The sequence below is a fragment of the Triticum dicoccoides genome, chromosome 1A, assembly GCF_002162155.2.
Source record: "Triticum dicoccoides isolate Atlit2015 ecotype Zavitan chromosome 1A, WEW_v2.0, whole genome shotgun sequence".
NCBI lineage: Eukaryota > Viridiplantae > Streptophyta > Magnoliopsida > Poales > Poaceae > Triticum > Triticum dicoccoides.
In genome coordinates, this window is record NC_041380.1 from 577,601,113 (window position 1) to 577,627,893 (window position 26,781).

At 47.6% G+C, this 26,781-nt stretch overlaps 3 protein-coding genes and 1 pseudogene across 4 annotated transcripts; all 4 read left to right on the forward strand.

Annotated features, from left to right (window-relative positions):
- The first annotated feature begins 2 nt into the window (after positions 1 to 2).
- LOC119292017 (F-box protein SKIP23-like) lies at positions 3 to 7,575 on the forward strand. 2 transcript variants are annotated; one of them, XM_037570845.1, is made up of 3 exons: positions 3 to 92; positions 489 to 635; positions 6,090 to 7,575. In XM_037570845.1, exons 2-3 carry the CDS (start codon positions 494 to 496, stop codon positions 7,313 to 7,315), a joined length of 1,368 nt encoding a protein of 455 aa, XP_037426742.1. In that variant the 5' UTR covers positions 3 to 92; positions 489 to 493; the 3' UTR covers positions 7,316 to 7,575. The 2 variants fall into 2 exon arrangements, with proteins under 2 accessions (XP_037426742.1, XP_037426750.1); XM_037570853.1 differs by lacking the exon at positions 3 to 92 and having other exon boundaries at positions 106 to 635.
- Positions 7,576 to 10,031: 2,456 nt separating this feature from the next.
- On the forward strand, positions 10,032 to 11,842 carry LOC119339974. Its single transcript, XM_037611908.1, has 2 exons — positions 10,032 to 10,148; positions 10,336 to 11,842. The coding sequence occupies exon 2, from the start codon at positions 10,341 to 10,343 to the stop codon at positions 11,202 to 11,204; it is 864 nt and encodes a 287-aa protein (XP_037467805.1). The 5' UTR covers positions 10,032 to 10,148; positions 10,336 to 10,340; the 3' UTR covers positions 11,205 to 11,842.
- A 2,604-nt stretch (positions 11,843 to 14,446) lies between these two features.
- LOC119292030 (F-box protein At2g26160-like) lies at positions 14,447 to 16,235 on the forward strand. The gene is made up of 2 exons (XM_037570862.1): positions 14,447 to 14,573; positions 14,753 to 16,235. The coding sequence occupies exon 2, from the start codon at positions 14,758 to 14,760 to the stop codon at positions 15,973 to 15,975; it is 1,218 nt and encodes a 405-aa protein (XP_037426759.1). The 5' UTR covers positions 14,447 to 14,573; positions 14,753 to 14,757; the 3' UTR covers positions 15,976 to 16,235.
- A 3,319-nt stretch (positions 16,236 to 19,554) lies between these two features.
- LOC119292039 lies at positions 19,555 to 21,191 on the forward strand (annotated as a pseudogene).
- Positions 21,192 to 26,781: the final 5,590 nt, after the last annotated feature.

Here is a 26,781-nt window from a genome sequence, read left to right on the forward strand (position 1 = left end):
CACTCTACTCCACTGACGGCAGCGGCGCGGCGACCAGCGCACCGCGGATCGACCCCAGCTCCGGCACCGGGAGGACGGCGCCGCTCTCTCTGGTACCCGACTCTCCCTTCTCCTGACGCCTCTTCCGCTTTTCTCGCTCGCTCGGAGGGGCATGGAAGCTGGGGCCTTGGCCGTTGGGTGTTCCTCCCCGCGCCCGCCGTGGTCGTCCGGCCATCAGGCGCTTACGGCAGATCGACGCCTGCTCCGGCAACGGGACGGCGCTGCTCTATGGCGCCAGCCTCTTCCTCTCTTGCTAGCCCGGGTTCTGGGGTTTGGGTTTCCGTCTCGGCTCCCACCGCGTCCGCTGGACATGCGCGCCAGCCGTTCGACGCATTGCCTCTGCGCGGGATGTTGCTGTGCCGTGATTTTTCTCGTTGTGTTATGTTGGATGGTCGATGTTCGATGAAAGGGCAGCGATCGCTGATGATTTTGTTTCTTTGCACTTGCAGGGACGATGGCGGCAGAGGAGAAATCACAGTCGCAGACCGTGCGCTCGTGGTCGTCCATCCCGCTTGACCTGGCCGGCCTGGTGCTCCGCCTGCTCCACTCGTACGCCAGCCGCGCCCGCTTCGCCGCGGTGTGGTTCGCACGGGGAGGTAATGCTGTGGCCTGTGGGGTTTGGCCGTTTGGGTTTCTGTCCCGCCCCGCTGCGTTCGCTGGCCATGAGCGCCAGGTGTTGGACGCATTGCCTCTGCGCGAGGGAAATGCTGTTGTGCCGTGTTAGACTGTATTTACACGTGTATATTGTAACGCTGTATACCACCTCATTATATATATATGTGATAGGCCACCCCTAGAGGGTTGTGCCGGTTCCCCCCAAAGCCTATTGTCTTACATGGTATCACGCTAGGTTACGTCCGCTTCCGCCTAAAAACCCTAAACCGCCGCCGCCGCCGCCGCGCCCGCCTTCGCCGTCGCCCGACTGCTATGACGTCCGCCGCTGCGTCCGGCTCCACCGCCACCGGTTTTTTGCCGGCCTCCCTCGCGGCACTTCTCTCGAGGCCGCTGGATGCCGCCTCCCTTCAGGCGCCGATCGGGACACGGAGCGTCGGCTCCCTCTTCGCGCTCCCGCCGGCTGCTACTTCGCCCGGGCAGGCGCTTGTGGCCCACACCGCCGCCGCCTCGTCAACCGCGGCTGCCGCGCCCTCGGCCACTGCGCCGCTGGTGGCGGAGGACGTCGCGCTGGCAGGCTTCGCGGCGTCAACCGCGGCCATCGCACCCTCTGTCACCGCGCCGGCTGCCCCTCTAACTGTCTCCACGGTGGTCTCACCTCAGCCAGTCTCCTCGATGGGATCGCAGCCGCCGCCGCCGTTTCACTTCGGCCATCTCATCATCATCAAGTTATCGTCGGACAATTACATCTTCTGGCGCGCGCAGGTTCTTTCGCTTCTTGGGAGTCACTATCTGCTTGGCTATGTCGACGGCTCTCTCCCTTGCCCTCCTGCGCTGGTTGACAGCGTGCACGGTCCGGTCTATAATCCGGCTCACCGTGTCTGGACAGGGCAGGATCAGGCGAACCTCTCCTCCATCCAGGGGTCGCTCTCTCCGGCCGTTGCTGGGCTTGTTGTCTTCGCCAAGACGTCCCACGAGGCATGGACTATTCTTGAGCGCTCGTTTGCGGCACAGTCGCAGGCTCGTGTATCTGGGCTCCGTCGCCAACTTGGGGAGTGTCAGAAGCTTGACTCCACCGCCACTGAGTTCTACAACAAAGTCAAGAGTCTCGCCGACACGCTGGCCTCCATTGGACAGCCCCTCACCGACTCCGAGTTCAACTCGTTTATTGTCAATGGTCTTGATGAGGAGTATGACGCCCTAGTCGAGATCATCAATGAGAGAGGCAACTCCACGCCCATGCCAGCACACGAGGTCTTTTCACGCCTCCTGCTTACTGAGCAACGAGTCGAGACGCGCCGATCCAGGGGCAACGGCGCCCTCTCGGCAAACGCCGCCACCAAGGGTGGTCGCTCCTCTGCTTCATCCAGGGCTCCTTCGGGGCAGTCACCACCACCCGCCTCGGCCCCTCCTCCTACTGCGACGCTACCAGGGGCTGGCGGTCCACGTGTGTGCCAGCTTTGTGGTCGCGATGGGCACTGGGCCTCGAAGTGTCACAAGCGCTTCCAGCGGGGTTTTCTTGGTCTCGGCAATGACGGGAAGGATACACGCAACTTTGCTCGTCAGGTCGCCATGGCTGATCGTCCGCCGCCGCAGAAGCCACAGGGACACACTCAGTCCTACTCCATTGATCCCCACTGGTACATGGACTCTGGGGCGACAGAGCACCTGACCAATGAGATGGGGAAGCTTCACACTCGTGAACCCTACCATGGCTCCGACAAGATCCACACCGCCAATGGAGCAGGTATGCACATCTCTCATATTGGTCAAGCATCACTTCTCACTAGACATGCCAATAGGAGTCTTCAACTTCGCAATGTTCTTCGAGTTCCATCTGTGACACGTAATCTTCTTTCAGTTCCTAAACTCACTCGTGATAATAATGTGCTTTGTGAATTTCATCCTTTTGATCTTTTTATTAAGGATCGGGGCACGAGGGACATTCTTCTTAGTGGGCGGCTCTGCCAAGGTCTCTATCGTCTGGAGCATCCTGGCGTCGCTCGCGTCTTTAGTGGAGTTCGGGTATCTCCGTCACAGTGGCATGCTCGTCTTGGTCACCCGGCCACACCTATTGTCCGGCATGTTTTGCGTCGTCATGAGCTTCCTAGTGTGTCTAGTAATAAAGATGTAGCAGTGTGTGATGCTTGTCAGCAGGGGAAGAGTCATCAACTTCCTTTTTCGGAGTCCAGTCGCGAGGTGAAACATCCTTTAGAACTTGTGTTTTCAGATGTATGGGGTCCTGCTCAGACTTCTGTTAGTGGTCATAATTACTATATCAGTTTTGTTGATGCTTACAGCCGCTTTACCTGGCTTTATCTTATCAAACGTAAATCTGATATGTTTGACATTTTTGTTCAGTTCCAAAAACATGTTGAACGCCTTCTCAAGCACAAAATTGTTCATGTTCAGTCGGACTGGGGTGGCGAGTATCGCAACCTCAACTCCTTCTTTCAGTCGCTTGGGATCACTCACCGTTTAGCATGTCCACATACACATCAGCAGAATGGTTCAGTAGAACGTAAGCATCGTCACATTGTTGAAGCTGGTCTGACTCTTTTGGCCCATGCATCTGTTCCGTTTCGTTTTTGGAGTGATGCTTTCACCACTGCATGTTTTCTCATCAATCGTACTCCCACCCGTGTTTTGAATATGAAGACTCCCATTGAAGTTCTCCTTAATGAACAACCGGACTACACCTTTCTCAAGGTGTTTAGGTGTGCTTGCTGGCCCCATCTCCGTCCATATAACAAGCGTAAGCTCGAGTTTCGTTCCAAGAAGTGTGTTTTTCTTGGTTATAGCTCTCTTCATAAAGGATACAAATGTCTTCATGTGCCCACTAATCGTGTCTACATCTCTCGGGATGTTGTGTTTGATGAGCATGTTTTTCCCTTTGCCAACCTCCCTGTGTCCACTACTGAGCCACCTGTCATGCATTCATCCTCTGTTGCTTCTGACCAATTTGATGATGTTGCATATTCTCCTCTATTGTTGCCTAACCATGGTGCAGGCACTGGTCGTGGGGCTCGTTTGGAGATTCTGGAAGTGCCATCTTCCTCTTCGTCGCCATCGCCTTCATCCTCGGCACCTTCTGTTGTGCATGAGGAGCACATGGCGCCCCTGCATGGCCTCGGTTTCCGTGCTCATGCACGGCCGATCGACGTCCTGGCCCGGTCGCCTCTGGCTTCTGGGCTGCCTTCGCCATCGTCGCGTCCTGCAACCCCGCCGACTGGGCCGGCCTTCTCGGTCCCCGTCTTGCCCAGGGCGTCGGGGCAGTCATCACCAGGCCTGGCCTCGCCCGCCCCTGCCTCGCCCAGGGTGTCTGGGCCCTTCTCACCAGGGCCGGCCTCGCCTGCTCTCGCCTCGCCAAGGCCGTCTGGGCCGGTGTCACCAGAGCTGGCCTCGCCCACTCTCGGTTCGCCCATGGCCTCTGAGCCCCTGTCGTCGGGCCAGTCTTCGCCATGCAGCCCGGAGTCGTCTGTCCCGAGCTCGCCTGAGGTGATTCCTGCATCTCCGGCGACCGTCACGTCTCCGTCACCTTCGCCTCCGCCGACTCCTGCTGCTGCTCTACGTCCACATACGCGCAGTCGGAGTGGCATTTTTCAGCCTAAACAACATCACGATGGCACAGTTGCTTGGTTAGCGGCGTGCATGTCTGCTGCTCTCGCAGATCCATCCTCTGAGCCACGCACGTATCAAGCTGCTATGCGCATTCCTCATTGGAGAGAGGCCATGGAGCAGGAGTATCAAGCGCTTCTTCGCAATCAGACGTGGACTCTTGTTCCTCCACAATCACGGGTAAATGTCATTGATTTCAAATGGGTTTTCAAAGTGAAGAGGCATTCTGATGGGTCCATTGAGCGCTATAAGGCTCGTCTGGTTGCTCGTGGTTTTCGACAGCGTTTTGGACTTGACTATGAAGACACCTTCAGTCCAGTGGTCAAACCTACTACCATCAGACTTCTTCTCTCTCTGGCTGTTACTCGAGGTTGGTTTCTTCGTCAGCTTGATGTTCAAAATGCTTTTCTTCATGGTGTCTTGGCGGAGGAGGTTTACATGCGCCAGCCTCCGGGTTTCTCTGATCCGGATCGCCCTGATCATCTCTGTCGTCTGTCCAAGGCAATTTATGGTCTGAAGCAGGCTCCTCGTGCTTGGCATGCTCGTCTTGCAATGGCTCTTCGTGCTCATGGTTTTGCATCATCCACTGCTGACTCCTCATTGTTTCTTCTTCAAAGGCCTGAGGTTACTATGTACTTGTTGGTCTATGTAGATGGTATCATTTTGGTCAGCTCCTCTCAGTCGGCTGCTACTGCGCTTGTTCGCTCACTTGGTGCTGATTTTGCGGTCAAGGACCTTGGGAAGCTTCATTACTTTCTTGGTGTGGAGGTTACTTCTCGTGATGCTGGCCTTGTTATGACGCAGAAGAAGTACTCTCTGGATTTGTTGCAGCGAGCTGGGATGCTTAAGTGCAAACCGACGACTACACCCATGTCTACCACTGATAAGCTCAATGCTGTTGATGGTGTGCTTCTTTCTTCTTCTGATGCGACAGAGTACAGGAGTATTGTTGGTGGGCTCCAGTACTTGACGATCACGCGACCAGACATTTCCTATGCTGTTAACCGAGTCTGCCAGTATCTGCAGTCATCCCGTGACACTCATTGGTCTGCTGTTAAGCGGATTTTGCGCTATATTCGTTTCACGGTGGCTCATGGTTTGCATATTCGGCCGTCTGATTCTGGTTGTCTTTCAGCATATTCTGATGCAGACTGGGCTGGCAATCCGGATGACAGGCGATCCACGGGGGGTTATGCTGTCTTCTTTGGCTCTAACCTGATTGCCTGGAGTGCTCGGAAACAGGCTACTGTCTCGCGTAGCAGTACTGAGGCTGAGTATAAGGCTGTGGCCAATGCCACATCAGAGATCATCTGGGTACAGTCCTTGCTTCAGGAGTTAAGTATACCCCAATCACAGCCTCCTGTTCTTTGGTGTGATAACATCGGTGCTACATACCTTTCTGCAAATCCGGTATTCCATGCCCGAACGAAACACATTGAAGTTGACTATCACTTTGTGCGTGAACGTGTCTCTCAGAAGCAACTACAGATCAAGTTTATTTCTTCCAAGGATCAACTTGCTGACATCTTCACCAAGCCATTGCCTTTGCCACAGTTTGAGACTTGCAGGCGCAATCTTACCCTTCTAGATTCATTAGAAAGTGGCTAAGATTGAGGGAGGGTGTTAGACTGTATTTACATGTGTATATTGTAACGTTGTATACCACCTCATTATATATATATGTGATAGGCCACCCCTAGAGGGTTGTGCCGGTTCCTCCCAAAGCCTATTGTCTTACATGCCGTGATTCTTCTTGGTGTGTCTTCAATGTCGGAAAGCGAGGCAACGTTCACTCATGCTGTTGATTCTTTGTTTTGCAGGGATGATGGCGGCAGAGAAGAGACCCAACTTGCAGCCGCCGGTGCTGTCATGGTCGTCCATCCCGCTCGACCTGGCTGGCCTGGTGCTCCGCCTGCTCCCCGCGCACGCCGATCGTGCCCGCTTCGCGTCAGTTTGCCCGCAGTGGCGTGCCGCCGCGAGGCAGCAGCTGCTGCCGCCACCACTGCCGCTGCTTGCGCTCCCTGACGGCACCTTCTACAGCCTCCCCTATACCAAGCCCTTCCGTTTCCCTGGCTGCGGCTTCGCCGGGTACCAGAGTGCCTGCGGCAGCTGGCTTGTCTTCCCCCGCGACGACGGGTGCTTCCTGGTTGATCCCTTCTCTAGGGAAACAGTGACGCTCCCTCCTCTCTCCAGCGTCCGACTCCGGCCTCCAAATGCAGTCGCTAAATGGTCGTATGAGCATGGGGCAAAAGTAGCTGACCCTTATGTCACATGGATGCATATCAAGGACTCAGACAAGCTGCACATAAGTAAGCTAGTCGTGTGCTCACCAAATCTTGTTGCTGCCCTTGTCGGCATTGGATACACCAGTCAGATTCTAATGTGCCAGCCAGGGGCCTTGTCGTGGTCAGTACGTGCGTACGATCGGTGCAAGAGGTTTGAAGACATGTCATTCTACCAGGGCAAGCTCTACGCCCTCACCAAAGGCGAGAACCTTCTTGTGGTGAACATCAGCGGCGACCAGAGCACCGGGGATCCACAGGTTTCTCGTATTGGACAAGTCATCAAGGGTGATCCATGGTATTCAATTGCGTTCACCAACAACGCCATGCTCTGCAAGAAGCTCTACCTGGTTGAATCCTGTGGGGCAATGCTGATGGTACGCAGGACGATTGTGTGCCGGGTTCCTGAATCTGGGCTGTATGGTGAAGCTGTTGCTGGATGGAGCGCGTTTGAGGTTTTCAAGGCTGACTTTGAGCATTCATGGTGGGTCAGTGTGTCGACCGTGGGGGCTAACCAGGTGTTGTTTCTAGGGCGAAGGTGCTCCAGGGCTGTGTCCTTGTCTCCGTATGGGGTCCTGGGTGATCAGATCTCGTTCTTGGATGATGATGAGGAAAATCGTATGGAGTATGGCTATGACAAGGAGAACGCTTCTTTTGGCACCTATGACATAAGATCTGGCGGGTTCAGTTCTGTTCACCCAGAGATCTCATGGAAGCGTTGCGATGAAATGCGCCTGGCTGCATGGCTCTTCCCTCATGACTGAAGCGCTGTTATTTCTATGCAAGCTGCTACCAGGTTATCGGACCATGCTATAGATGTTATTGTACAGTGGTTATTTTGCAAGCTGCTCATATGTTATCTATCTTACCATGGTATGTATGGTAGTTACTGGTTGGTATGGTGTTCAGTGAACCCATTCAAGCCATGAAATGCATTAGCAGTACTAGTATGGTTATCAGTACTAATGCCTGAACTCATTATGGTGGTTACTATGCAAGTTGTTAACTGCATGGGTTTTTGAACTAGTACTGTGGTTGTTTCTGTGCCTGCGAACATGGTCTGTTTTATCTGAACTAGATTACTCTGTTGGTTGCAGAGCATCAGTAATCGTCTGAAGTAATTATGGTTTGTTACTGTCTAAGTTATTGCATTGGTTTTCAACTAGTGCCGTGGCTGTTGTGCATATGGAAGATTTGCGATGTTTTTGGCTTGGTGGCCTCTGACTCCCTATAGTGGTAGATTTGCTTTGTGCTCAAGTAGATATCTTGTGATGAGCCTTGTGCAGCTGTGTGGTTTGAACACATATTTCAAGATTTTTTTCAAGTACAGAGCATCTTTTTGCTGTCCACACAGTTATTAGACAGTGGAACATGTGCGTAGATAATATTTTGAATTAAATATATTTATTTGTCATTTGCGTTTGAAAACAATACTGAGTCATTTGCGTGAGGTTTGCTTTTAATTTTTGGGTGAGTACAACATTTTTTCTAAAAGGAAAATCATCTGCCCCCTCCGTTTCCGCGTTTGCTGGGTCACCCAATAATCATTTTTTTTGTTTTTTACTTTCCTTTCTATTCCCGCTTCTATCTTTTTTGTTTCTTTTATTTTTATATTTTTATATCTCTTCTCTTATCATTATTTGTTTATATCTTCTTTGAATTATATTTTGTATGTTTCTTGTCCTTCGTCTTTACAAAATATTTCAGGTGATAGTTTTTTGTTGGGCAATTTCAAAATAATTTGTTTATTGATGACTTGATCAATAAAACTTTTATTTTTTTAGAATCAATATAACTTTAATTAGTTCTTTCTTTCCTCCTCCACAAGAAAAACTCTTTCTCCTCCCGTCAGTGCCGCCGTCAGTCTATCCCATCTCAGATGGCTTCTGGGCCATGTAGGTGCGGAGGATCTCGGCCCCTCGCCGTCGGGAGGGACCCCACTCTCGTTCTTGTTAGGTTTAGCGTCTTGGTTAGGGTTGTGTGGCGGCGGCGACGTTCATTTGTAGGAATAATGTCTCCCACATTCTATCCCCACGCTGATGGTGCGTCTAGTATCGTTGAATGGTGTGTGGAGGTGTGTCTTCGTCGGTTCTCGTGGGATTCGGTCGGTGCTGATTTTCGATAGTTCTGTTTGGATCTGGTCTTTGTTCGTCTTCATTTGAGTATTTATAAGTTTGATCCTTTCGATCTAGGACTTTCTTCATCAGCGATAGTTGTTGCTCTGGTGTGTTGGTCTTACGGGGTCTTAGCACGGCAATTTCCCTATTGTCTACTACAAAAAGGTTTGTTCGGCTTTGGTGAGGGAGGGGCAATGACGGTCTTAACCCATTTTGTTTGTGAAATTAGCATGTTGCGTGGTTCTTAAATAGATAAACACATTTGTTTATTTATTTTGTGGGAGAAGATAAACACATTTCATAGACTAACACTTCAAAAAAAAACACATACAGAACATTAATATTTGTATACCTAAATGTATTTTCCACACTGACAACATATTAGAACCATATTTAAGGATATTTATGAAGAAAATCACAGCACACGAATTTGTTCCAATTATATTATATAAATGTGGGGAAATTATTTTCTCTCCCACACGGAGCGCTAATTATATGCTTGGTGTAGATGGCTTGAAGATGAATGTATGAGAATAGGGCGACTGAATCGAAAAGTTGGAAGGGTTTCTTCAAGTTGCCTTCCAACACATGGAGGTCAATGGCAGACAAAGGATGTGTTGTCCATGTCGTAGATGTGGAGAAAACAAGAATGGTAAGAACAAAGATGAATTTGAATATCATTTGTGGAAGAGGGGTTTTAGTGATGGTTATACGCGTTGGACATAACACGGTGAGGATCTGACGGCAGTGACGATACCGAAGATGTTCATAATGAGAGAGATGGCGACGACGCACATGTACCGGGTAAACACGGAGATGAATAAAATTAAGAAGACACGAATGAGAAAATCGAAGGTAGTGAGAATATAAGGAGATGTTGGATGACGTGCATGATCAGATGGTGCAAGACAGAAAGTCCAAATGAGGTAGAAAAGTTTGAGCAATCATCCATGGAATTGTAAACCCCTTTGTATCCTGGCAGCGAAGAAAAGCACACGCGCCTTGCAATCGCACTAAAAAAATTCTAAAGATCAAAACAATCCACAATTTGGCCAAACAAAAGCGTCGACACATTGTTAAAATATCTTGCAAAGGTTTGGCCAAAGGCAACAAGTTGCCTAAGCAGACCTCATAAATGTTTAACAAATTATTATTTTGTAAAATGTAAATACTTGTACTAGTTCAAATCTCTAATTAAGGGTTTTGGAAAAGAAAATGGTTTTAAGATGCTGTTTTCCAAGAGCTGGGGGGCGCCGATTAAGGGCCCGGTCCATATAGCTGGGCCTGGGCTGCACACATCCCTCGAAAATTACCCTCAGTTGGTCACACACAAAAAAAACTTACCCCTCAAAAAAAAAAAACTTGGTTCCGTTCTGGAAGCCACACTCCACTCCGGCACCGGCGTCCCCGGGGTGCAACAGGAGTGGCAGCCTGCCACCGGCGTCCCCGCTCTGGCACCGGGACGGCGCTGCTCTCCCTGGTACCCCGCCTCTTCCTTCTACTCACCCACCTTTCTCCTTCTTCCCTCGATCGCCTACAGGGGGTGTCTCTGTCCCTGCATCCGCAGCGTCTGGTCACGCACACCAGCTGTTCGACTTATTGCCTCTGCGCGGCAGAAAAACGTTGTCTTGCCGTCATTCTTTGCTGATGTTGTTTCTTCTTTGCAGAATCGATGGAAGCAGAGAACAAGACGCACTCGCAGCCACCGCCGTTATGGTCAGACCTGCCGCTGTACCTGGCAGGCCTGGTGCTCAGCCTGCTCCCCGCGTACGCCGACCGCGCCCGCTTCGCTGCGGTGTGCCCGCAATGGCGCGCCGCCGCGAGGCAGAAGCTCCAGACCCCTGCGCTGCCCCTGCTCGCGCTGCCAAACCGCACCTTCTACAGCATCCCCTATGGTAAGGCCTTCGGCTTTCCAGGGTGCGGCTTTGCTGGGTACAAGAGCGTCTGTGGCAGCTGGCTTGTCTTCCCCCGCGACGATGGGTGCTTCCTTGTCAACCCTTTCTCCAGGGCGGTCGTGACGCTCCCTCCTCTCTCGAGCGTCCGACTCCGGCCTCCAAATGCAGTCGCTAAATGGTCACTTGAGCACGGGTCAAAATATGCCGACCCTTACCCTACATGGATGCATATCAATAAGTCAAAGAAGCTGCACGCAATTAAGCTAATCCTGTGCTCGTCAAACCTTGTTGCCGCACTGGTCGGCGTTCAACACACTAGTCAGATCCTAATCTGCCAGCCAGGGGCCTTGTCGTGGTCGGTACGCGCGTGTGATGAATGTAAGGATTTTGAAGACATGGCATTCTACCAGGGCAAGCTCTATGCCCTTGACGATGACGAGAACCTCCTTGTGGTGAACATCAGCAACGACCAAAGCACCGGCGATCCACAGGTTTCTCGGATTGGAAGGGTCATCGAGGGCAAGGCGGATTTCAGGTTATACTATGTTGCGTCTGAAGAGAACGGTTTGCCCGTCAAGAAGCTCTATCTGGTTGAATCGCGTGGCATGTTGCTGATGGTACGCAGGAATATTTGGTGCTAGGTTCCTGAAATTAGACCTGGAGGGCCTCGTAAAGCTATTGCTGGACAAAGCAAGTTTGAGGTATTTGAGGCTGATTTTGAGCACTCGCGATGGATCAAGGTGTCGACCATGGGGGATAACCAGGTGCTGTTTCTGGGTCGAAGGTGCTCCAGGGCTGTGGCCGTGTCTCGGTACGGGTTGTTGGGCAATCACATCTTCTTCTTGGACGATGATGACGAGTATCGTGTGGACTACAGTTACGTCGAGGAGAACACAGAATGCAGTGCCTATGACATGCAACTCGGCGACATCTCTTCTCCTCATCCAATGATTTCCTGGAAGCGCCGCAAGGAGATGCGTCTGGCAGCATGGCTATTCCCCCAGGACTGAATTGAAGGTGTTGCATTGTTGTTGGGTTGTTGCTATATATAAGCTACTCCCATGCTATCTGACCATGCGATAGATGTTTATTTTGCTGGCTGCTCACAGGTTAATGGTATGGTGTTCGGTGGTCTCATGCAAGCTGTGAAATGCGTTAGTATAACTTGCTTATGCCGTTAGTTGCCATGTGTATCAGTAAATTGCCTGAACTAAATATGGTGTTTACTATGGAAGCTGTTGACTCCATCAGTTTTCAAGTACAATTGTGGTCATTGCTATGTCAGTAAATGATCTTAAAATGCATCATTGCTTATCTGTATCTTCCGTTTGATGATATCATCCTTTGCGATAATTTTGCACTCTGAATTGGTAGATTTGCTTGCGTGGTTTGGCTGAATTTGGAGATTCAGTCACTGCTTGAGAGTAGTTTATCTGTGCTGCCGCAGTTACTTTCTCAGCCCCCTTCACCGGTCAAAGGCGACATAAATTGAAATTACTATGCGTGATAAGCTGCCAGGCCATGTTACCATGTCGTGGATTTGAAGAGTACAAAGTTGTGATGAGCCTTTCTTTTTTGTATAATCGTGATGAGCCTTATGTAGCTGTGCTTGACCAAGCATGAATGTTTTTGGATGAGTGCAGTTTGTTAAAAGGGATCATATGAATGGGAGCACTGTTAACTACTCCCTCCGACTGGTCTTAAAAAACGTCTTACATTATAGGATGGAGTAAGAGTTTTTTATTCATATGTGCCCTCCTTTTGCTTGGTCGCCCAAAAACTACAATTTGTTTTTCCTTTCTTTTCTTGCTTATATTTTTTCATTGTTTGCTTTTTAATATGTATTTGCATCACTATTTTTTATTTTTAGTTTTATGCCTCTCTATTTTTTTTTTCTAATTTCTTTTTTCTAAAATCATTGTCCTTCGCCAATATATAAGCCATTGATGTTATTTTACAGGTGATAGTTGTTTATGCCTCTCTATTTTACCATGTCGTGGATTTTTTTTTAAAACGGTGGCAAAGATTGCCTCATCTACTAATTAAGCAAAAAAGAATTGCCCAGGGCGGCGTAGTAGTTGTGGCTGGGTCAGGGTGAAGTGTGAACGGACATAGAGAGAGGGTGAGAGAGAGAGATCTAGGTACACCCGCAAAAAGAGAGAGAGAGAGAGAGATCTAGGTTAGGATATGTGCGTGTGTGGCTGCTGAGTTGGCTGCCTAGTCAGCTTTGACTTGGTCAAAACCAGTTGACCAGGCTAAAACCGAGTAAGGGTTGTGTTTTGAACTGTTTGATAAGTTAAGGGTGTAGTATGGCCGGTTTTAAAGATGAGGGTTGTAAATCAAACTGCCTGGTTAGTTCAAGGTTGAAATGTGGATTTTTCTCAATTTGGAGTTGCAGTCGATGTTCCGGGGTACTTTCATCTGTGTGGTCGCAGTTAATTTTTTTGTCCCCTTCACGGGTCGAAGCTGACATAAATTGAAATTGATATTTTCGCTCCAGGGTTGTTTTGCACTACATCTGGGAGCATCTTGTGCACTCATGCCTAATGAGTTTATTTTTCTACACATATGTCCAGAAAATAATATTTCAGAGAGATACTGTTACCCCAGTAGACGGATTCCATAGCCCTGCAAATATATTAAACTTGGAGCATGATCTGATTAGCTAAGTGTTTTCCAGTACCTATCTGCTCATGTTTGCCGGGAAGCTTCTGAACTCACATTTGATATCCGCTCTTTGCAAGATGGATCTCTCTTGGTTGGCGAGCCCAGCAAGATGGATCTCTTTCTTGGAGTTTCATTTTTGGTTTTTGCTTCTTCTTCATCTTGCTTTTCTTTCTCTGTATTTACATTTTTTAATTCTGTAAATTTATATCCATGTGTGTTTCTTTTCTTCTTCTTGTTAGTAGTTGCTTTATTCTACCTTTTCTTGTCCTTTTTGAGGATCTTTTCTTTTTCTTTTTATCCCATCCACAGGTGAAAAATTCCTATTGCCACTCGTTGTGTGGAATAAGCATGGTCAACATAATTTTGAATCCTCATGGGGCCGAACCATTTTAGCTAGGGTGGGATTTTTTTATTTCTTATTATTAGAATTTCTTTTTGTCTTCACTTTTATGGATTTCATAAATTAATTTATTGGGGTTTCCCTTTTTGTTTCATTTTTCTTTAATTCCTTTACTGCCATTTTTATTTTCCGGTCGCTAAAATTTGTATTTATGTTTTTCTGCATCATTTTCTATTTTTACGAATTAAATATGTATACATATATTTATCTAATGCATGGAGTATTTTTTCCCTACTAATGAATATATATTTAGGTATTTTAAAATAGTTATATCTGTGGATAGTGGAATATATTTAATTATTCTAACATATTGTACCTTTATATCCATCGAAACATTTTTTTCAGCAGGGTTTTATTTGCCCATGTGTGTCTAACAAAATATACACATCATGTTTGTAAATTATTTCAAATAGTAAAAGAATTTATACAAAATTTAATATGCACCATCTTTGCATTCCATGAACCTTTATTTTTCTTTAAAACAAATTAAAATTATTCACAGATTTCGTGGGGACAAACGTCACTAAGATATAGTAGCCCGGATGACCTTTGAATTCGAACCATGTGACATGTGTGGTAAGCAATCCAAACTATTCTGGAAAAAAAGACCTTTGAATTCAAACAAAAACAGCTGAAAAGAAATTCTGTAGTTTTTATGTTAAGTTGAAGACGGTCACGGCCATTTCAAACGTTGAATCGATTGGGAAATAAATCCCCCGGAAAAAAGAAAAAGAATGGGAAATAAATACATTTTGGCTGAGCCATACAGGTAGGTTGGCTGGGCCTGGCTTGAGCCATACAGGTAGGTCACCCGCTCCCATTCGGGCTTCCACGCTGCACTCCCTAAAAACTCCACCCGCACAGCAGCCAGAGCGGCGAGCTGCTCACCGGCGAAGCGCGGCGCGGACGGCCAATCGACCCCGCTCCCGGCGCGATCTCTCCGGTACCCACCTCTTCCTTCTCACCTCATCGTCCGGCGTACTCTTTTGCTCGCTCACCGGAGTTCTCTTCCTTGCTCCCGCCATTTCCGCTAGCTATGCACGCCAGGTGTTCGACGTATTGCTTGCCGGGTCTGGGACTGGTTGCGATGTACGATAACATAATCTTGTTGCTTTTCTGCAGGACTGATGGAAGCAGACAAGAAACCACGCTCGCAGCCCCGGTCACCGTGGTCAGACCTCCCGCTGGACATAGGAGGCGTGGTGTTCAGCCGGCTCCCCCGGTACGCCGACCGCGCCGCCTTTGCTCTGGTGTGCCCGCAGTGGCGTGACGCCGCGAGGCGGCAGGTCCTGACCCTGCCACTGCCGGTGCTCGCGCTCCCAGACGGCACCTTCTACAGCATCTTCTACCCTACGCTCTATTCCTTCCCTGGCTGCGGCTTCGCGGGGTACGAGAGTGTCTGTGACAGCTGGCTCGTGTTCCCACGTGACGACGGCTGCTTCCTGGTCAATCCATTCTCCAGGGCCACCTTCATGCTCCCTGCTCTCTCCAGCGTCCGACTCCGGCCTCCAAATGCAGTCGCTAAGTGGTCACTCGAGGATGGGTCAAAAGTTGCTGACCCTTACACCACATGGATGCATATCAATACGGAAAAGCTGCACATAAGTAAGCTACTCCTGTGCTCGCCAAACCTTGTTGCTGCACTGGTTGGCATTGGACACACCAGCCAGATTCTAATGTGCCAACCAGGGGCCTCGTCGTGGTCAGTGCGTGCTTATGATCAGTGTAAGGGGTTCGAAGACATGGCATTCTACCAGGGAAAGCTCTACGCCATTGCCAATGACGAGAACCTCCTTGTGGTGAACATCAGCCAGGACCATAGCACCGGCGATCCACAGGTTTCTCGGATTGGACAAATCATCAAGGGTGAGCCATGGTATCCAGCTGTGTTTGAGGACGACACTATGTGCTGCAAGAAGCTTTACCTGGTTGAATCGCATGGGGTGTTGCTGATGGCACGAAGGACAATCATGTGCCAGGTACCTGGACCTGGAGCGGTGCCTATTGAAGTTGCTGGACTGACTGGGTTTGAGGTTTACAAGGCCGACTTTGAGCATTCACGGTGGGTCAAGGTGTCGACCGTGGGGGATGACCAACTGCTGTTTCTAGGGCGAAGGTGCTCCAGGGCCATGTCTGTGTCTCAGTACGGGTTGCCTGGTGATTATATCCTCTTCTTGGATGATGATGAGGAGAATCGTATGGACTACTGCTACGACAGGGAGAACACTTCTTTCGGCGCCTATAAAATGGGATCCGACGGTGTCCTTTTCCCTCATCCCTATATCTCCTGGAAGCTTTGCGATGAGATGCGTCTGGCTGCATGGCTCTTCCCTCGGGACCGATGAGAATGAGTCGTAATGCTATATATATGCAAGCTGCTCCCAGGTTATCTGGCCATGCTATAAATGTTGTTGTTTCGGGGTTATTTTGCAACCTGCTCATAGGTTATCTATATATCTGACGGTGGTATATATGTATGGTGGTTGGTATAGTGTTCACTGGTTTACCTACAAGACGTGAAATGCGTTAGTAGTATTGCTACTATCTATCTATCTGAACTTTGTTACTCTGTTTAGTGTTGTTTGTTAATCAGCGCTTGTCTGAAGTTATTATGGTGGTTTTTGATTAGTAACGTGGCCTATGAAAGATCTTAAAACGCACCATCGCTTATCTGAATCTTTGTCACTGTGGTCTCTCTTTTTCTTTCTTTCCTTTTTTGCGATGAATTGGCATGGTGGTCTTTTTTTTGGCTGAAATTGCTACAGTACCTTGTAATGCATCCTGAGCTGCTTGTCAGGTGCGTTTGATTTGATTTGAGATTCAGCTAGTCAGTGCTCCGGAAATATTTTATCTGTGCAATTGCAGTTAATTTATTGCTCCCTTCACCGAGTGATAGTGACAAATTGGAATTGCCATACCTGACAGCCACCTTTTTCGTGCTGTGATTTCAAAAGCACGAAGTTTATTTTTCCCGCAAAAAAAGCATGAAGTTTATTTGAGTGGCTACTTATGAACCCAGTGATGCTAAAATGGATATGCCTAGAACAGAGAGGGGTGCAGTGCCATTAGAATGAACTGTAGGTGTTGTTTGCACTGCGCCAGAGAGCATCTGGTGCATGTCTCCTTTGCTTATTTCATACTCCCTCCGTCCAAAATTATCGCGTCTTAGATTTATCTAGATACAGTTGTATCTAACACATCTAAGACAAGTAATTTGGAACGGAGGGAGTACTCTTAGATTTCTATTTCTACAATTGTGTCCAAAGGATAATAGTTTTGTAACTTTTGTTACCCCAGTACACGCAGACCATAACCCTGCAGAACAAATTAAACTTGGAACAGGATCAGATCAGCTAAGTGATTTCCAGTGCTTATCTAGCCATGTTTCCAGGAATCATGTTAAATATGTATGCACACCTGGACCTAGATTTATTAACATTCCGGCAATCGCATCTTCTTCTTGGATGATGACGACGAGTATCGTATGGACTACTATTACAACGAGGAGAACACATCATACGGCGCCTATGACATGACTCAGCAGCGTCTCTTCCCCTCATCCAATGATTTCCTGGAAGCGCCGCATTGAGACACGTCTGGCAGCATGGCTCTTTCCTCAGGACTGAAGTGAAGGTGTTATATAAGCTGCTCTCATGTTATCTGACCATGCTATAGATGTTGTCCAGTGTTTATTTTGCAATCTGGTCACATGGTATATCTATCTGACATTCTGACTGGTATGTATGGCGGTTGCTAATGTGTTTTGGTGGTCCCATGCAAGCCGTGATATACGTTGGTATTTAACTTGCTTACCCTGTGTCCCTGTCAGTTGCGATGTATCGTCAATCGTCAGTTGTCTGAACTTAATACTATGTTGCTATGTATCGTCAACATGTTAAATGTATTGGTTTTCAATCAATACTGCGGTTGTTGCTCTGCCTATAAAGATCTTAAAATACATCTATCTAAATCATGTAGTGATGGTCCCTTTTTTTCATGTGATGTCGACTCCCTATAGTAACTAACTCTGTAGTGGTAGATTTGTTTTGCAAGTTGCTCAGTTTTTATGATATTTAACTTGTGATGAACCTTGCGCGGTTGTGCTTCTAGTGTAGTTTGATTGAATTTGGGGATCCAGTCAGTGGTCCGGGGTAGTTTCATCTGTGCATTCGCAGTTATTCTTTTTGTCTCCTTCACAGGTCGAAGCCGACATAAATTGAAATTGATATATTTGCTCCAGGGTTGTTTCCACTGCATCTGGGAGCATCTGGTACACTCATGCGTTTGTTTTTCTACACATGTGTCCAGAAAATAATAATACAGAGAGATATTGTTACCTCAGTAGACGGATTCCATAGCCCTGCAAAATATATTAAACTTGGAGCATGATCTGTTTAGCTGAGTGATTTCCAGTACCTATCTGGTCATGTTTGCTGGGAAGCTTCTGAACTCACATTCGATATCCGCTCTTTGCAAAATGGATCTCTCTTGCTAGGCGAGCCCAGCAAGCATCTCTTTCTTGGAGTATCGTTTTTGGTTTTTTGCTTCTTCTTCGTCTTGGTTTTCTTTCTCTGTATTTTACATTTTTTTCAATTCTGTAAATTTATATCCATTTGTGTTTCTTTTTAGTAGTTACTTTATTCTATCTTTTTTTCTTGTCCTTTTATAAGGAAATTTTTTTCTTCTTTTTATCCGGTTGCCAGGTGAAAATCCTATTGACTCACACTCGTTGTGTGGAATAAGCATGGTCAACATAATTTTGTATTGCCACGGGCCTGACTAATTTTAGCTAGGGCGGGACTTTGTTTTTGATTTCTTTTTTTGGAATTTATTTTCTTCTTTTTATGGATTTCATAAATGGTAATGCTAACTGGTGAATGTTCGCTGAGAAGGAACTCTCAGGGAATGCACACGCAACCACTTGATCGGGGATCAAACGATGACAGGTTTTGGAAAATATTGCCTTCTCTAGGAAGGGATTTCCATGCTTGTCTGAACAAATTGCCATCCCCTACAACTAAAATTGTCATAGAAATCATTCGCAAATGACATCCTCCCCAGCGAACGTTCCCAGCTAATAGGGTCCTTTCATAAATTAATTAATTTGGTTTTCCCTTTTGTTTGTTTTTTCTTCAATTCCTTTACTGTTTTTTGTTTTCCGGTCGTTAAATTTGTTCTTTATGTTTTTCTGCATCATTTTCTATTTTAATGAATTAGACATGTATGAATATATTTCCTACTAATGAACATATCTTTACAAAATTTTAAAAATAGTGATATCTATGGATAGTGGAATATATTTAATTATTTTATTATACTGTACATTTTATATCAATCGAAGTAATGTTTTTACACAGAGTTTTATTTGTCCATGTGTGTCTGAAAAAAAATTCACATCACATTTGTAAATTATCTCGAATACTAAAACTGGTTTATACAAAATTTTAGTATGCACCATCTTTGCATTCCATGAACCTGTTTTTTTCTTTCAAGTCTCCAGTAATACAATCGACATTGGAACTCAAATAAAAACATCTGAAAACGAAGTCTCTTTTTATTTTAAGTTGATGAAGACGGCCACGAATGGGAAATAAACAAGAACTATATTTTCCTATATTTTGTCTTTTTTAGGGGTACTACATTTTGTCTGAAATGCCCGTTGGATGAGCGCTGGGCTGGGCCTGGGCTGCACTCACTTGGTCACCCGGCCCCGTTCGGGCTCCACGCTGCACTCCCACTAAAAAAACCTCAAGTCGCACAGCAGCCAGAGCGGCGGCCAGCGGGGTACCCACCGGCGCGGCGCGGACGGCCAATCGACCATTCGACCCCTGCTGCCGGCGCGATCTCTCCGGTACCCACCTCTTCCTTCTCCCCTCATCGTCCGGCGTACTCTTCTGCTCGCTCACTGGAGCTTTCTTCGCTGCTTCCGCCGTGTCCGCTGGGTATGCACGCCAGGTGTTCGACGCATTGCTTGGCGCGTTTGGGGTGGTTGCGATGTTCGAAGTACGATATCATTCGATGATGTTGTTGCTTCTTTGCAGCCTTGCAGGAATGATGGTAGCATACAAGAAACCACACCCGCAGCCACAGTCGTCGTGGTCAGACCTCCCGCTGGACATAGTAGGCCTTGTTCTCAGCCTGCTCCCCGAGTACGCCGACCGTGCCGTCTTTGCTGCGGTGTGCCCGCACTGGCGTGCGGCCGCGAGGCAGCAGCTCGTGCCCCCGCCACTGCCTCTTCTCGCGCTCCCAGACGGCACCTTCTACAGCATCTTGTACCCTAGGCTCTATTCCTTCCCTGGTTGCGGCTTTGCAGGGCACGAGAGTGTCTGTGGCAGCTGGCTCGTCTTCCCACGTGACGACGGGTGCTTCCTGGTCAATCCATTCTCCAGGGCCACCGTCACGCTCCCTGCTCTCTCCTGCGTCCGACTCCGTCCTCCAAATGCAGTCGCTAAGTGGTCACTCGAGGATGGGTCAAAAGTTGCCGACCCTTACATCACATGGATGCATATCAATACATCGGAAAAGCTGCACATAAGTTAGCTATCCCGTGCTCGCCAAACCTTGTTGCTGCACTGGTTGGCATTGGACACACCAGCCAGATTCTACTGTGCCAGCCAGGGGCCTTGTCGTGGTCAGTGCGTGCTTACGATCAGTGTAAGGGGTTCGAAGACATGGCGTTCTACCAGGGCAAGCTCTACGCCATTGCCAATGACGAGAACCTCCTTGTGGTGAACATCAGCCAGGACCATAGCACCGGCGATCCACAGGTTTCTTGGATTGGACAAATCATCAAGGGTGAGCCATGGTATCCAGTTGTGTTGGAAGACAACACTATGCCCTGCAAGAAGCTCTACCTGGTTGAATCGCATGGGGCACTGCTGATGGTACGAAGGGCAATTTGGTGCCGGGTACCTGGACCTGGAGTGCCTGGTGAAGTTATTGCTGGAGTGAGCGGGTTTGAGGTTTTCAAGGCCGACTTTGAGCATTCACGGTGGGTCAAGGTGTCGACCATGGGGGATGACCAAGTGCTGTTTCTAGGGCGAAGGTGCTCCAGGGCCATGTCTGTGTCTCAGTACGGGCTGTCGGGTGATTATATCTTCTTCTTGGATGATGATGAGGAGAATCGTACGGACTACTGCTACGACAAGGAGAACACTTCTTTCAGCGCCTATGACATGAGATCCAGCAGTGTCCTTCCGGCATGTCCCAGTATTTTCTGGAAGTGTTGTAATGAGATGCGTCTGGCTGCATGGCTCTTCCCTGAGGACCGATGAGAATGTGTCATAATGTTCTATATATGCAAGCTGCTCCGAGGTTATCTAGCCATGCTATAGATGTTGTTGTTCCGGGGTTATTCTCCAACTTTCTCATAAGTTATCTATCTGACTGCGGTAGTATATGGTGGTTGGGATAGCGTTCACTGGTTCCCCTACAATCCGTGAAATGCATTAGTAGTAGAAAATAGTAATATTGCTGCTGTCTATCTGAGCTTTGTTACTCTGCTAAGTGCTGTTTGTTCATCAGTGCTTGTCTGAAGTTGTTGTGGTGGTTACTACTATGGTGGTTTTTTATTACTAAAATGGTTGTTGCTGTGCCTACGAAAGATCTTAAAATGCATCACTGCTTAATCTTTGACTGAGTGGTCTCTCTTTTTCTTTCTTTCTTTTTCTGCGATGAGTTGGCATGGCGTTCTTTTTTTTTTGGCTGACTACCTTGTAATGCGCATCTTGTGCTGCTCGTGAGGTCCGTTTGATTTGATTTGAGATTCAGCTAGTCAGTGCTTCGGAAGTATTTTATCTGTGCAATCGCAGTAAATTTATTGCTCCTCTTCACCGGTTGACGGCGAAATAAAATGGAATTGCCACACCTGACAGCCACCTTTTCGTGCCGTTATTTCAAAAGCACGAAGTTAATTTGAAAGGCTACTTATGAACCCAGTAATGCTAAAATGGAGCAGACAAGGGTGCAGTGCCATTAGAATGAGCTGTGGGTGTTGATTTGCACTGCGCCAGGGATCATCTGGTGCATGTCTCCTCTGCTTAATTCATACTCTTAGATTTCTCTTTCTATATTTGTGTCCAGAAAACAATAGTTTTGTAACTTTCGTTACTCCAGTGCACGCATGCCATAACCCTGCAGAACAAGTTAAACTTGGAACATGATCAGATCAGCTAAGTGATTGCCAGTGCCTATCGGGTCATGTTTTCAGAGAAGTATGTGGACTCATGTTAAATATTAATGCACACCTGAACCTAGATTTATTAACATGCCGGCAAAGTAGTCAACAAGGTGTTTCAGTTTTTCCATCTATTCCTAAAAGTACTTTATCCCGATCTTGAAAAACCGAAGAACTAGCTTCATTGATTGGTCCTTTTTTTTCTTTTCCTTTTTGCTCTCATATGTATTGTTTCTTAATTATTATTAAAAAATTGAATGAAACCTACCAGATATTGTGGGTTTATGCCCTTGTGACACAATCTAAAATCTCATCAATTCCAGGCTTCGGGCTTGTATCTGATCATTTGATATTGTTCTACTTATTAATATCACATGTTCCCTCTGTAAAGAAATATAAGAGCGTTTAGATAACTAAAATAGTACATTTTTAAAAATAATTATGTTTGTTTATCAAATGCACTTTTTTTGTGAGGAAAAGCATGTTCGAAGATTCCTTAACTTCTTGCATACTAGTAAGTGTGCACGTGCAATGCACGTCAAACCATGCAAAAAAAACTTAGTGGGATATTTAAGTGATGAGTTAGTTCAAACGTGAGCAATGTGTGGGTGTCAGTTTTGGCAAATTAGTGTCTAAAAAATGGTTTGGCATAGCAGGGAGTGATATATCCTAGTCTGTTATAACTGTTAGGAAAAATAAGAAACGAATAAAAAAATATCATATTAATAGGTATTTCATTATTGAGAATATACACAATAAAGATTACATCAACCACAGAGTTATGAATTCACATTTCATATGATACATTTCCATAGAATTTACATATATACATGAATCAAAGGTCGACAAAAACAGACGTGCATCATGTCAAAAACACAAGTGCCCGTCATCGCCGCGATGCGCTGCAACAAATAAGAGTAAAAAAAACCAAAGCACCATTCCGATATTCGATTTTGAAACAGTGGGGATAGGTACCTCTTCATTCAGAAGAATATGATACAATTTATTGCCTTGATTGATCACCTGAACTTATTTCAACCTCACTGTTGCAGTGAGGATGTCCCTTATACTTGCCATGTGACTGCTCAATGCTTGTAAAATCCCAACACAATGAAGAGAATGAGACCAAAAGCTATGGACAAAAGGTCGTAGAGAACAAATATGAATAAGACAACAAAATTTATGAGGTCAGGTTCTAGAAAACATTTTGAGACAGAATAGAGACAGAATATCATTTTGGCAACCTTGCTCATATGTTTTAATCAGTACAGAGTATGTACCTGAAACAGATTGCCTTTCACCACACCTTTTTTCTCCATTGATGTGCTTCTCTGTAAATGAAAGCCTCTGGACAAAACAACACCCAGATTTGAGAAGCATGGAGGTTACTTTTAGTAGAAAACACAAAAGGGGCAATCTTATTATCACGCTTTCTATTTGGAGTATTGTGATCAGTTAAAATAACCAATAGAAAATCATTTTATTGTACAGTATAAATCATGTTGCAAGGTAGATCATTTTATTGTACAGTAAGCTCTCCAAAAGCACCTAAATTTCAGTGTACAATCCGAATTGGTAAGAATATCTATAAACATATAGGCATGGAAATTCTTAGTGCAAAGATTTAAACAACAGAATTGTGTAAACTTACAAGTTTTGCAGATTTTTTCTGAAATCGATTATTTTCTATCAGATTATTTGCTAGAACTAATATAGAGTTGGGATAGTTGACATTGATGATTAGTAGTACTACTTGGTATCTATCAATATTGTTAGTCGAACTGAGACTGCTTACAACCATTTGCTATAGAATTTACAGGTGTACTGAAGGATATTAATCAAGAGCAGCCAAATCATTTCATATATGAAGCGAAAATCAAGAATTACTGGCATTAAGGTAATCAGTGAAAGCACATACCCGAACAAAATTTGAAGCAGCCAATTTGATTACATCAATTATAAAGAGTATAGATACATCAATTATAACTGGAACTGAAGATCAGTCACACACTTGTTGAAATGGAGCAAGGTGTGATGACTTAGATTGTCAAGGATTCAGAACATGAGTGAGAATTTGAAGTACGAAGAACATACCAGGATCCTATGGGGAGAATGTGGTGGGGCCTGTCTAGGCGATTGGGCAACCGCAGCAGGTCATTGAACTTGGGAGTCTTGGCCATCAAATCCCTGACAATCTCCTCAGCCTTGTACGTCACATTACCAGCTAAGGGAGGCCCTGTATTACAGCAAGAGGTGTTCAGAAATCAGATCTTGAAAATAATGCTACACTGTATGCAGAATCATGTCAACTGATATAGAGGGAGATATGACATATGAGTCAATCACCGAAGCTGCTTGCTGCGGAGCATGGCCACGAACATCTTGTTAAGTTTCACGGTGTCGAGGTGAGAGTTGGGTTACTTCTTGAGGCTGCGCATATAATACAGATATGGGCAGAGAACATACCTTTACTATTGATGACTGCAACGCAGGGGCCGCTCCACCACGCCACTTCTCAGGCTCGCTTGCCGACTGCGACGCCGGCTAGGAGGCCTCGTGTGCCGCCCATCGGAGGCGGCCACCGCCGGCTGCTGCGGGTTTGTCGTGGCTTCCGTCACCCCACACTGCGGCTCGACGACCCAGATGGTAGCGAGATCCTGGCAGCCGGATCACACCCTGCACACGTACGCCCTCCATCACCTTGTCGTCACCCCAGACTTCTTGGCCCGCACCGACTCGTCCCCCATCCCGCCCACCGCAGCCGCTTCAGCTCGACGGGGTCGAGCAGGCGCTCCGCGGGCATCAGCTCCCGCGCTTTCTTCTCCTGCTGCAGCGGTGCCTCGTCCCTCGCCGCGTACCACAGGACCGACCTCCCATTCCCATCTCCCCCTGCCTACTCTTACCGGTCTTCCTCGACGGGACGTGAAATAAGGGAATGGGTGCTAGGTCTCGGAGAGCCCAAGGGAGCAGACCAGCGGATGATCCCGAGGATGGCTCGGCGAGTGCAGCCACCAGGGACGCCGACGCCGAGGGGATTCTCGTGGCCGTCACAATCGCCAGCGGCAGCGTCCGCGGCAGGGGAGGACGCGTTAATTGTGCCTATTTTTCTGGAATTTATCGCTTTATTATTTTTTTCTGGCCGCGGACTACAAGGGTTCGATAGATATGGCAGAGTTTCGTCCGCCCACGTGAATTGCTAGACGTACACAGGTGAGGGTTAAGTTTTACGTTGACGGTTAGATCTAATTAGGTGGGTCAGATCGTGTGGTGATATTTTCTCTCGGTAGTTTTGTGTACGTGTTTTCGGGTGCGTTTAAGAATATGTTTGCTTGTTTAATAGTAGTAGAGATATAAATAAAATCCCATGTGGCATTTTGCCTTTTAAAAATGTTTGATTTTATTTTTTTACTCACAGGTTCTTACTTCCTCACTCTAAATAGTTTTTTTCTTCTCCAAGTTCCACTGCTGCTGCTTCAAGGTATTGGGCCATGTTTGGATGTTTGGATCAGCGAGAGCAGGCCCATAAAGCTTGGCTCAATAGCACTCATTGGTCACATGGTCCCGTTCGGGCAAGCCACTCCACGTTTCTCAAAAAAAAAAGGGGCAAGCCACTCCACTGTCCACACTCCACTCTCGCACGACAGCAGCAGCGGCGGCGGCGGACTACACACCGGCTGCGGCGCGCCGCGGACGGCAAATCGACACACACTCCCGGCGCGGCTTCTCTGGTACCCTCCTCTTCCTTCTCCCCTCACCTTACCGTCCCCTTGTGCTCGCTCAGGGGGATCCGTCCCTGCTCCCGCCATGTCCGCTGGCTATGCACGCCAGGTGCTCGACGCATTGCTTGCCGCGTTTGGGGTGGTTGTCAATGATGATGTTGCTTCTCTTCTGCAGGACTGATGGCAGAAGAGAAGAAACCACACTTGCAGCCACCGCCGTCGTGGTCAGCCCTCCCGCTGGACCTAGCAGGCCTGGTGCTCAGCCTGCTCCCCGAGTACGCCGACCGCGCCCGCTTCGCCGCGGTGTGCCCCCAGTGGCGTGCGGCCGCGAGGCAGCAGCCCCAGACCCCTCCACTACCGCTGCTCGCGCTCCCGGACGGCACCTTCTACAGCCTCCTCTCCGGCAAACCCTTCCGCTTCCCTGGCTGCGGCTTCGCTGGGTACGAGAGCGTCTGTGGCAGCTGGCTCGTCTTCCCGCGTGACGACGGGTGCTTCCTGGTCAATCCATTCTCTGGGGCCACCGTGACGCTCCCTGCTCTCTCCAGCGTCCGACTCCGGCCTCCAAATGCAGTCGCTAAATGGTCAGGCCACAGAAGTGCAAAGATTGCCGACCCTTACATCACATGGATGCATATCAATACATCAGAACAGCTGCACATAAGTAAGCTACTCATGTGCTCGGCAAACCTTGTTGCTGCACTGGTTGGAATTGGGCACACCAGTCAGATTCTAATGTGCCAGCCAGGGGCATTGTCCTGGTCAGTGCGTGCTTATGATCAGTGTAAGAGGTTCGAAGACATGGCATTCTACCAGGGAAAGCTCTATGCCATTGCTGATGACGAGAACCTCCTTGTGGTGAACATCAGCCAGGACCATAGCACTGGCGATCCACAGGTTTCTCGGATTGGACAAGTCATTGAGGGTGAGCCATGGTATCCAGCTGTGTTTGAGGACAACACTATGCGCTGCAAGAAGCTCTACCTGGTTGAATCACATGGGGTGTTGCTGATGGCACGAAGGATGATCTTGTGCCAGGTACCTGGACCTGGATGTTAGATTTATAATCCCGTAGGATCTACTTAACAGATCGTAAGCCAGACATTAGATCACCTAATAGCACAGATCAGAGAGATGGATTAGGTTCTTACCACCAATGGAAGCAGCCATTGGTGTCGACGGTGCGAAGTCCCGTGCCTGCTCGATGCAGGCTTGATGCAGGCTCGGTGAAGAGGCTCGGTGAAGATGCACAGATCAAG

Bases quoted from the DNA above. Each gene is read 5' to 3' on its own strand.
- LOC119292017 (XM_037570845.1), top strand. From the start codon at position 494: ATGGCGGCAGAGGAGAAATCACAGTCGCAGACCGTGCGCTCGTGGTCG. The intron at 636-6,089 runs GTAATGCTGTGG...TTTGTTTTGCAG, and splicing joins GGTGTGGTTCGCACGGGGAG to GGATGATGGCGGCAGAGAAG.
- LOC119339974 (XM_037611908.1), top strand. From the start codon at position 10,341: ATGGAAGCAGAGAACAAGACGCACTCGCAGCCACCGCCGTTATGGTCA.
- LOC119292030 (XM_037570862.1), top strand. From the start codon at position 14,758: ATGGAAGCAGACAAGAAACCACGCTCGCAGCCCCGGTCACCGTGGTCA.